This window comes from Prionailurus viverrinus, chromosome F1 (assembly GCF_022837055.1).
Source record: "Prionailurus viverrinus isolate Anna chromosome F1, UM_Priviv_1.0, whole genome shotgun sequence".
NCBI classification, from domain to species: Eukaryota; Metazoa; Chordata; class Mammalia; order Carnivora; family Felidae; genus Prionailurus; species Prionailurus viverrinus.
The window spans coordinates 27,626,631-27,638,903 of NC_062577.1; the positions used below are offsets into that span (position 1 = coordinate 27,626,631).

Here is a 12,273-nt window from a genome sequence, read left to right on the forward strand (position 1 = left end):
TGGCTGAAGTCGGACGCTTAACCGACTGCGCCACCCAGGCGCCCCGAAAATGATAGGTTTTGATTCATTTCCTTAAGGGTCTTGGGACTGCTTTCTATTAAATTTGTGGACTCATTTCTTCCAGTCTATAGACAGGACACATGGTCATTTATTTTCATGGCGTAGTGGGCATCTTCTCATAAGAAACCAATGACCTGCCTGTCAGGGAAAATCACTCAGCTGCCCCCTCTTTACATTCTTATCTCTTCCCCCAAACTCTCAGGAGAAAAGACCCTAAGACCATGGACCAGAAAAATATAAGGGTGATAAAGATACATAAGGATGCCATTAGACTTTGCCTGGAGCAGATTCAAGGGATTTGGAGTATCTTGAAGAAGTGACTGTGATTTTAGCTTCTATTCATTTCTCTACGCAAAGAAGCATGAAACATACAACCAAAAGTGGAATTGGTGTTATCAACTCATCCCCCCCTCCTTCTCTTTGCTGTTCTTCTGGTGCCATCTTTTTTTTTTTTTTAATGTTTATTTATTTATTTTTGAGAGAGAGAAAGAGAGAGAGGACGAGCAGGGGAGGGGCAGATAGAGAGGAAGACAGAGAACCCCAAGCAGGCTTCACGCTGTCAGTGCAGAGCCTGACACGTGGCTGGATCCCACAAGTTGTGAGATCATGACCTGAGTCGAAACCAAGAGTCGGATGCTTAACTGACTGAGCCACCCAGGTGTCCCTTTTCTGGTGCCACCTTGAACTCCATCTCCTCAATAAGGTCTCCTTGGGCACCCCAAGACTGGCAACTTTATTCCTGGCCACACCTAGAGCACTCTGTCTGGAGCATGCCCCCTTGATGTGCCAGATGTTGTCACAGACAATGTGCTTGGAGGGGAGAGACAGAGTTTCAGTCAGCTTTTATTCCCACAGTTACCAAAATAGTATCAATAAGAAATCCATGCCAGTCTATCTGGTTCCAATTTCTGGGCATTCTCCCATCCTAAGCTAGCCCCAAGCCCCTAATCACCATGATAAGCAAAAGATTTCATCTTCTTCTAAGAAGAGAGAGGATGGTCCCTAAGGTATGACTTCAAGGTAGGCAGTAGTGCAGCAAGGGGTTGGGATGAAACCCTGGGAATCATCTACTGTCAGAGTGGTTGGGACCCACGAGATTCTCTTAGTCCAACTGCCATATTGAAAAGATGAGAAGAATGAACTTCAGAGAGAATAAATAACTCTCTAGTCCATGGAGTTGATCCTGGGCAAAATGGGGATGAGAGTCCAAGTTTCTGACCCCTGATTCTAGATTTTGAACTATCTAGGACATTTAACTAGACCTCTTTAAGAAAAATGATATTAATAATCAAAGTGAACATCTCGAACGAATCTATCAAAAGCTGGAGACTTACTAAGTGAGCTTTTTTTGAAACCTACCTGTAACATACAGGTAACCCAGGAAAGGGATGGGAACGTAAAATATTAACAAAGCTGTGAAGTGCACAGCTGAGAACTAGTTAGCAATATCCAGTAAAGTTGGAGATACATACTCACTTTAATCTGGTGATTCCACTGCTAGGTATAGAAACTCCCATACACATGCATGAGAAAAATTCATTACTGAAAATTACCTTAGAAATAACAACCAAAAGATAGCCCTGTTAAGAGGTCAGGTTCCACAGGAAACAGTCTTGACATGGGTGTCTGTCCAGAAGGGTTTTAGGTAGGACCCTTGGGAGCAACACCTGTGAGAGTGAGGGAAGCAGGACTGGGCCGAGAGAGAGGTTGAAAGTCCCTGCAGAAATAACAGAGGTCTCAGCCAAGCCTACAGAGAGCTCTGGGGGTTGCCTCTTCAGGTTGGACCAAATCGATGCAAGAAGTCCAGGACTTTTTACCCCTCACTGACAGTCACTGGGATGTGAGCTGGCCTGGGAAGGGGTGTGACTTTGGGTGAACAGCTTCCTTTGCCGGAGGTCAATAATTAAAGAAAGACTCTGCTGTGAACCATGAGCAACCAACATCCCTTGTGCCGGGGAGAATGAACGTCTTGGTAATTGGTTGGCACATCATGGTGTCTGTCCACTATAGCACTCCTCTACCCGCAAAAAAAAATATGCAGCCAGTAATTTAAACGCATTTCAGACCAAAAAAAAAACTAAGATAAAAGAAGAAATCAATGTCCAAATAACAAATTATTTTGATACTTGAACTAATTAAAAATCGAGAAAAGTTAAAATCAAGAAACCAAATAAAGCAGAAAGAATTAATAAAGTTAAACCCAGAAATTAATGGAAGATAATATTTTTTAAAGGCATTGATTCATAAAACTAAGAACTAAGACTTTGGAAAACCAAAAAAATTAACTGGCTGAGTCTAATCAAGAAAAAAAGAAAGCTACAAATGAATGGGAAGGATAATTAACCACTGATAAAAATTTTCAATTATCAGAAAATATTATGTACAATGTTATGCCAATAAATTTAAAGCCTAGATTTAAAATGATGATTTTAGGGGTGCCTGGGTGGCTCAGTCGGTAAGTGTCCGACTTCAGCTCAGGTCATGATCTCACGGTTCGTGAGTTCGAGCCCTGCATCGGGCTCAGTGCTGACAAGTACAGCACAAGAAAATAATAATAATAAGCCAATATCACCTGCAAACAGATGTACAAAAGTCCTAACTATAATTAAAAATTATAGTTTTAATTTTAAAAATATTAAAAATAGTGATGAACCATAATCAAGATAGTTTTATCCTACAAATGTAGGATGACTGAAGCTTTAAATATCTATTAAAGTAACCCATTGCATTAATATATTAAAGGAAAAACTCAATCTAATTATCTCAATAGGTGCCCCGCAAATTAAACACCCATTTAATAAAGTTAAACCCAGAAATTAATGGAAGATAATATTTTTTTAAAGGCATTGATTCATAAAACTAAGAACTAAGACTTTGGAAAACCAAAAAAATTAACTGGCTGAGTCTAATCAAGAAAAAAAAGAAAGCTACAAATGAATGGGAAGGATAATTAACCACTGATAAAATTTTCAATTATCAGAAAATATTATGTACAATGTTATGCCATTTATACTGTTGATTACTTATGAAATCGAGTATTACAATGGCCCACAACAATTTGGGGCGCCTGGGTGGCTCAGTTGGTTAAGCGTCTGACTTTGGTTCAGGTCACGATCTCATGGTCCATGGGTTCGAGACCTGTGTCAGGCTCTGTGCTGAAAGCCCAGAGCCTGGAGCCTGCTTCGAATTCTGTGTTTCCCTCTCTCTCTGACCCTCCCCCACTCTCTCTCTCCCTGTCTCTCTCAAAAATAAACATTAAAAAAAATTTTTTGAATGGCCCACGACAACTTAAAATGGCCAACACAATCTAGCCTCCTGTTATCTGTGACTCCACCTTTTTCTAGCTCACTGAATAGAGGAAACAGAGAATAGCATTAATGGTTGCCACAGTGATTGAAGTCTACAGGGTAAGAGAAGAGGAAGCTTTAAAAAAACAAAGCCCCCAAAACCTGCATAATATTTACCTTGAATTTTGTCCAGCTCTTGAGGGTAGAACTTCAAGGATCTCAGCCACTGGGAGGCAAGTTGCTGAGCAGAGATTTCAGAATCCGTATACGGCTGGGGAGATGCTGAAGCCCATATCTAGCCAGAGTGGATAGATCCTGATGAAAATCTTGGGTTTTCAGTACCATAGTTTTACCAAATCTTACAGTGGACCAAACTTGGGAAAAGCTACACGGGATTCCTCTGTACTCTTTCTTACATGATCTCAATATAGAAAGTTTAATTTTTAAAAATCAAGGCATAAAGAAATGTTCTCTGAGAAGCCAAAGCTGAAAAAACCTGAGCAAATATATGATCAGCGCTTCTGGACTACAAGATATACTCAAGGAAATTCCGCAGGCTAAAGATGATCCCAAAGGAAGCGCAGAAGTACGAGGAGGAATCAAGAATTCCAGAAAAGGTAATTGTGTGGGTAAGCATAAAAGGCATTTTAAAGCAAGAATAGTAATAATGTCCAAAATAAAGACACTACCACCACCACCAACAACACATATATCCTAAACCAAGTAATTCCGCATCTTAGTATCTACTCTGGAGAAACACTCATGTATGCAGGTAAAAGCAGGCAATGAGATCATCATAAATTCACATGCAATTGTAAGGAAATTCATTACAACTTTAACAGTAGCAACAATTTGAAAGAAATATGAATATCCATAAATATGAGGCGGCTAAATTATGTCGTGTACACACAATGAAAAATGATGCAGTGGTTTAAAAAAGTGGGGTTATATCTAATTGTGCTAACATGGAAAGAGTTTTTTTTTTTTAAAAAAGCAAGTCATAGAAATATCTGTATAGTATGATACCATGTATGTAAAACATAATTTTCTAGAGTATGTATACATACATGAAACACTTTTGAGTGCTTACTGTATAATCAGACATTATTGTAAGTGCCTTACGCAAATTACTCTTTTAATCCTCAAGAGAGCCCTATGGAGTAGGTACTATTATTGTCCTCATTTTTATGGGGGAATAAATCGAACATAGAGGTAACCAGCTTGCCCAGTTACTAGGTCGCTCAGTCGCTAATGACAGGACTAGAATTCAAAGCCAAGAAGATGAGCTCCAGAATCTGTACCATTCCAATAATGCCTGGGGGGAAATGCTCAAAAGACACACTCCCACTTGTCATGATGGGCATAGGGTGATATATGGAAGTGTTGAATCACTATATTGTACCTGAAAACTAATAGGACACTGTATGGTAACTAACTGGAATCAAAATTAAAATTAAGAAAGATGTGCTCCCAATTTTTAACAGTGGCCACCTCTGCCCAGAAAAATGGATTTGGGGTAGTAGCAGAGGGGAACTTTGCCTTTATCCATTCTACTTGAATGCTTAACATGAATAACTGATGTATTGTTCAGGAATTTTTAAATGACTAAAAATTAAAAGGGAAGTTATGAACCTTAGTAGAAAAAAAAAAGTTTGGAATGAACTGAAGAGTAAAAGTTCAATTCTGTGGTGGCCCAACCCTACACCAAGAACAAGTTCTCTACATAGAAATATGTGAATTGTATCCATATAAAGAAATAGAAACAATTTGTAGAATGGTTTCAGGAAGTACACTTACTATTAAAATATCTCTATCAAGTAAGAGATAAAGTGTCCATAAAAGTTGAAAAGTCACAAGATAGGAGTGTGGTTCGGGACAAAGCCAAGAATCTTACAAATATTTTCATGTTTATGAATCTGGGGACTCCCATGTGTCTCAGACTATTCAAGAGCTGATTGCATTAAAACAGACACAAGCCCAGCAAATAAGTTCTGGATCCAATTCCTCTTTGCAATGGACATACGGATGTCAAATTAAAATCATCCTATCCCCCAATCACTTATTACTCTACCTAGAGTTCTCCACTTGCTGGTTCACTTTGTACTCAAAAAGGGTTTGAACGGGCTCCCACTAACCCTGAAGCACACCTAGGGATTCAGTAATTGAGCTGAACTCTGATGAGATGGCTGGTTGCGGAACTGAGTCCTCGAGTCAACCATGTATAACCAGTGAAGTGCAAACAGCACGAGGTGAGAGGGAGGCTCAGTGCAAGAGGATGCCCGGGAAGCCCCTAACAAGTTAGCTGATGGAGACAGAAGATCCCTGGAAGGGGCTCATCAGCTCCACGCGCTGTAGGTCTTTTCTGGAAGGTGGACAGTGAAAGCAAATCGGAAGAGCCCATCGGTCCTGGTCTGGAATTCCCAGAGTGCACAGGTCACCCAACAGGCGCAGGGTCCTGAGGTGTCGAGGGTGATGCAGAGTTGGGACTTTCTCACTCACAGCTCAGATCAGGAACAGACAATGCCTTGGATCAGGAACAGAAAACTGGAAAGGACCAATCACCTCCAAGAATCTCAGGGCTGGATCAGAACTTGAGAAGTCTTGGAACTCCCCCTTCTGCCCCCTCAGATCAGGACAACCTCCCCGCCTCATCTCCCTTCATTTATTGTTTCTATTATTTTAAAGGAAACATTCTACAACCTCCCTCTGTCAGGAAGTCCTCCCTGAGCTCTGGCCAAATACTCCTTGGGACACAAGGCCCCCAAAATATATTGACAAACTTCCTTGGGTAAAGAAAGAGATTCACACTCAATTTAAGAAACTATTTACAAATCAGTGTTCTTATAAAACAGGTAAGTCGTGGGAAAGAAGTAAGTTGTAAGCAGAGAAGGGAAGATATGTTACCAAGAGGGGCTATTTTTAAAATGGAATTATTGCATGATTCTTTAACAGGAGTTATCATGGTATATGTAAGTGATTGTTTACAGAATAGCAGCTGCGTCATAGGAATTTTTCATAGGCAAATTGAAAGTTTAATTACCCATCGCCCACTGTGTATCTGTAAGTCAAAAAGAGGTGTAAACTCATAGGTGTAGGCACTCCCCAGTCTGGCCGGCTGGACCGTGACCTACTGGAATCTTCACGTGACAGATAGGAGAGAGAACAGTGAGTCTAGTTAGGGAGGCCAGCAGTTGGAATCAGGATATCCAAAGAAAGGTCACGAATGAAGATACATGTTCAGGCCAGACATCAGAATCAAAAACAGGTGTTATCATTATGCTTCCTGGAAGCGTTATCCAGAATAAAGCAGGACACAACCAGGGGCTGGTACACAGGAGGCAAGGTCCAACCTCTACAACCTAACAGGGAGCCAGGCCTCCAGAGCAAAGGGAGGGAGGCAGAAGACCAACGAGATACGCTACGTGCCATGTTTTGAGCACAAAACTAATTCCAAATACCATCTATGTTCAGACTTGGTTCTCACTGGCTATGGATTTGCTGATGGCAGATGCCTGGTGGAGCAGTTTGAAGGGATCCATCGTGAAGGGATTTTACCATCAAGTAGCAAATAGTCTACACATAGACTGTAGGTGAGAAAGTATTTCGTTCAGTGCATTTTGGGCTTTGGGGTGAGACCTGTGTGTAGGTCAGTAATTAGGGCCTCTCAACCCAAAGTTTTTATTAAGTTTTGTTGTGAATGGAATGGAATGGAATGGGATGGAATGGAATGGAATGGAATGGAATGGGTGGTGTGGATGGCATGGCTTGGAACCAAATGAATTGTATTTAGTAAGGCTGGACATTGTTTGTGGAAATTTGAGGTATGTGTGTGAGACACAGAGAGGCAGAAACTGAGACAGAGAGAAATAATGTGATTAAAAAAAAAAAGTAATTTCCACTATGGATCATGGTTTTAAAAAGTTGTTAATATCACTGAACAAACACACCCCTCTTATTTTACAGGTAAGTAAATTAAGGACCAGGAAGGGGAAGAGACCACAGGGAGATATCTAGTCTGAGTCCTTCTGCCATACTCACCTACAAAGACCAGGCTCTCCAGACAAAACAAAACAAAACAGGACATAGGACATGTTTATTTTTATGAATACTCTTAATCGATATTAGATTCAATTATGTTTTTATTATACATTTAACAAACTGAGCTAATTGAAAAGAATAAAACCACACAAAAACAAGACCTTCTTGGAAAAACCACAGCTATATTGTTGCTAACTAGAGCCTGTAACCTCTCATATGGTTACCGTGGCTTTAGCCAGAAGCCTGTTTTGCCCACAAAACAAAAACTAAATCTGCAATTTAGATATTGGGCCACTAGGTGCTGTGCCATAGAAACACATGAGGGACCACAGACCCCAGTGATTCCTCTTTTGGTAAAACAATAAAATTTGATATTTTAACTTAAATATAGGGGTGCCTGATGGCTCACTTGAGACTTTGGCTCTTGGTTTCAGCTCAGGTCAGGATCCCAGGGTCCTGAGATCAAGCCCCATGTCCGGCTCTGCACTGAGCATGGACCCTGCATAAAATTCTCTCTCTCTCTTTCCCTCTGCCTCTCTCACCTACTCTCTCTCTCAAAATAAAATAAATTGATAAGAATAAACTTAAGTATAACATAGTCCCCCCAAAAGAGATAATTGTTCCAAAGCAACAAAAATTAAAACTAAAAAATCCTGGCAGAGAATTTAGTATCTTTTTCTGACCCTGCAATTTTATCTGTTCACCCTAAATTTTAGTTTAATCTAAAGCCCTTATAGTTGGTTTATCCTCAGCTCTTAGGTTTTCTTGGCACGAAGCCCCTGAGCCACTCAGCTCCTGGAAGCTTAAAATAAAGCCATTTCTCTCTAGGCTCTTCCAAGATCATAAAAGGAAAGAACTTTCTTTTTTCAAGTTCCCTGATCCCAGAGACTTACTTCTTTTCACTCCCCGGAGCAGAAGGGATGGACACAAGAGGCTTCGAGGTAACATGAAGCTAGACATGCCAATCACAGTCTTGCTCCCTGATCCTTTTTCACCTCTTCTTGTATTCTCCCCCAACCCTCCGTTTTCCCCTACTTGGACTTCAACTGTTGTATAGCCCCTCAACAAGTCACATTCAATTTCCAGCATGATTCTTGGGATGCTGGTAGGAGGAAGGGAAGGAATTGCTACCCCCAGTTTATAGATGAGGAATTTAAATTCAGAAAGACGAAATGACTTTCCAGTGTCCCAAAATTCCAAGTCAGAGTCTGTTTCCACAAGACCAGTGTTCTTTCCATTGTTGATTATGTTAGTCAGGATCCAGTGAGGAGACAGACCCGACACAGTGGAGAGAACAAGGAAAGTTTAATATAAAGAATTATTAATAGTAAGAGGTAATTAACCACTAAAGGATAGAAAGAATTCTGAAGAATAAAGGGGTTGGAGTACAGGGAGTAGTCACTACCTCTGGGGAGTACAGGGAGTAGTCACTACCTCTGGGGAGTACAGGGAGTAGTCACTACCTCTGGGGCAGAAACAGAGCAACTATGGAAGGAAACCTATGCCAGGGCTGAAGCCCAGACCTCACCGGGGTGTATGTGGCTGTGGCCCACGGGATGGTGGAAAGGTTGGGGTGCTGCACGTTGGGGCTGGAAGGCAGAACACTATCTGCCCGGAAGCAAAGAGGACACCAGTGAGATTCCCCAAGAAGCCATCTGCTATGATGCCAGTGAAACTCACTGGGTGAACACCACAGGATGACAGCAAGTCACTGGCCACAGGGCAGGAGCAAGAAATACACCAGAACCAGAAGGAAGCCCCTGCCTCCTGCTGTGCCACCTCAGCGCCCTCTACTGGCAAGGGTAATGTTGCACCAGCTGGCAAAGAAAAATGTTAACACTGCTCCACTCCAGCACCACAAAGCAGGGCAAAAAAGGGTGGATTTGGAACTGAGAGGCAATGACTCTATAACCAGGTACAGTTAGCACTCCAAATGGGAGTGGTGTTTGATGACTGGAAGCACATCTGTAATTTCGTTGAAAGGCAATTTGTAGGTGCAACTTGGAATTTGAGAATCGTTTCTTTGGAACTTGAGAATCATGCCCAGGTAGTAATGGAAGGGAGTGTTTCCTTTTGCGTGATGGCACCATGAGGTGTCATGAAAGTTTAAAAACAAGTATGGCAATCATAGAATAGGTTACCACTGAGGGAAGGTGGAGACAGTGATCAGGAAGGATGCACAGAGCAGCAAGAGAGTTCATGGGTGTTTGTTATATTATCCTAGCCCATACCTTTTTGAGTGCCTGAAATATTTCCTGGTAAAACACATGAATAAAATAACAAAGTAGAAATAAAATTTTGAAGATACAAGAGCCAAAGATTTGGATTGCTGCTTAGAACTGGTTAATTTTCTTTAACAGCTCTTTCTTTTTTTTTTTTTTTTCAACGTTTATTTATTTTTGGGACAGAGAGAGACAGAGCATGAATGGGGGAGGGGCAGAGAGAGAGGGAGACACAGAATCGGAAACAGGCTCCAGGCTCTGAGCCACCAGCCCAGAGCCCGACGCGGGGCTCGAACTCACAGACCGCGAGATCGTGACCTGGCTGAAGTCGGATGCTTAACCGACTGCGCCACCCAGGCGCCCCTAACAGCTCTTTCTTAATGTCTTTTATTGTTTCTATTCCATGGATTTCTCCTTTAAAACTGTTTTTTCTCAATGTTCTGTCCTGACCTTTCTCTCCACTTACTCTCCCCCCATTCTGTAGGATCTTAGCTAATTTTGGGACCTCCTTCTCTATGTGGATGATATCCAAACATTGTATCTCTCACCTGAATAGGGCTCCTGATATAGGGCCCCATTCACTCAACTTCTTTGACATCTCAGGAGGGGCCACACATACCTGAAACTCCTCACGTCCAGACTGAACTCAATGTCTTTCCCCCGACCCCAATGCTTCTTTTGTCTCCTACCTTGGTAGCTGGATCACCATCCACCCAGTCACTCAAACAGGAAACCCAAGTCCTGTCCTTGATGCTTCCCTCATTCTCCAAATCCAACCATCAAGTTCTGTTGGGTGTACTTTTTAGGGTTTCTTAAATTGATTTGTTCTCTCTATTCCTGCTATGAATTTTCTGGTTGAGCCCGTCACCATCCCTCACCCAGGCCACGAGCACGTCTCCTCGTGTTCTGCTCACACGTAGCGTTCAGTGGAATCAGACAGAACCAAATTATGGGGCCGGATGGCCTGGAAACTCCCTGGGGCACCAGTTTATAGGACACCCTGAGATATCGTTCAAGCAGATCAAATATGTGGTGCCAGCTAGCTCAGGTTTTTGTGAGCGACTGACATCATTGACAAAATATAAAATGGTCCCAACTGAGCCAAAATAGATTTACGGTCCCCAGAAGAGCTGACCCAGCATCACAGAGTATTTGTAATGGCCACAATGTGATCTGCTTGGTGAAGGTTAGGCCACACCATCAACCTGAGACCAGCCACATGGCAGACATCTAAAGTCACCGTGTCTGTCTGCTGAAATTTCGAAACTCCCTTATTTTTTTATGGTATGGTGCTGATTAGCAAACAAGGGATTTATTTTATCTACATCTGAATGCTTTCATTAAGCCTCACAAGAAATTGTCAAGTTCAGAAAATGACACACCCCTACAAAAAGAGAGAGAGAAAGAGAAGAAAAAACTCAGGAAAGCAGGAACATGAAGGTAAAAAACAATGGTTTTTAATATTTTCAACAAGATTCTGACCACATTTGTGTGAGTGATTAATACCTTGAAGGTATATATAAGTGCAGTCAGAAGAAAACCTAATTCAAATATGTTAAATTGTTATGTTACTACATTCAGGGGGAAAGAACTAACCCACGGGGTACCTGGGTGGCTCAGTTGGTTCAGCGTCTGACTCTTGATTTCAGCTCAGGTCGGGATCTTACAGTTCATGAGATCAAGCCCCACATCAGGCTTTGCACTGAGAGTGCGAAGCCTGCCTGGGATTCTCTCTCTCCCTCTCTCTCCGTCCCTCCCCCACTCTCTCTCTCAAAATAAATAAATAAACTTAAAAAAAACCTAACTCCTGATTTTGAACACAAAGAAATACAATTTTTATTAATAGAAAATTAATTTCTCTTTATCTTCTAAAAGTAAATATTAAACAGTTTTTTTAATAGTCCCTGGAAGGGGTGTCCGATTCCTCACCATCTGGGGCACTAATGACAGTCCCCCCCCCGCCCCCACCCCAGAGTGTGCGGCCAGAGAAGTGGGGATAGAATCCAAAGTCCTCACCATTTCTGCAGGCCTTCATGACGCCTGCTCCCTGTGTCTCTGGCCTCTCCTCTCTCTCCTCCAGCCTCTAACTCTACTCCAGCTACACTGGACGCCTTCCAGTTCCTCCAATTTACCTCTGCTGGCCTCAGCACAAGGAGGGCCCTCTGCCCAGAACACCCTTCCCTGCACCCCACCCCCAGTATCCTGACCAGCTCCTACTTGTTTTTCAGGTCTCGGGTGACGACATTTCTCCTCTTCCTAAAAATGTCTCCAGTCCCTCAGTTTTAAGCGTCCAACTCTTGATTTTGGTTCAGGTCATGATCCCTGTCTCGTGGGATCGAGCCCAGCATCAGACGCCATACTGAGCATGGAGCCTGCTTAAAGTTCTTTCTCTTCCTCTGCCCCTCTTCCCTGCTCACTCATGCACTCTCTCTCTCGCTCTCTCTAAAATAAACAAAATACATAAAATAAAATGTGTCTTCAGTCCCCCCACCAGAAGTCTCCATCAGGTGTCCCTACCAGGTGATCCCATCATGCCCTGCTGCTCTCTTATCACACTCACGTCCTTATCACCCAGACTTATGATTGTGGACAGGACAGTCGTATATATGTGTGAGCTCCGTAAGCTCCCTGAGGACTTCACAGTTGTATCCCCAGCCCCTAGCATA

At 42.3% G+C, this 12,273-nt stretch overlaps 1 protein-coding gene across 1 annotated transcript in view; it reads right to left on the reverse strand.

Annotated features, from left to right (window-relative positions):
• Positions 1-3,529: 3,529 nt before the first annotated feature.
• Positions 3,530-12,273, reverse strand: part of RPS6KC1 (ribosomal protein S6 kinase C1) — a 380,719-nt gene continuing 371,975 nt past the window's right edge. Inside the window, exon 16 of the mRNA XM_047840895.1 lies at positions 3,530-3,642. Within this exon, the coding sequence (XP_047696851.1) occupies positions 3,602-3,642 (41 nt within the window). The 3' untranslated portion in view covers positions 3,530-3,601. The remainder of the gene's footprint in view (positions 3,643-12,273) is intronic.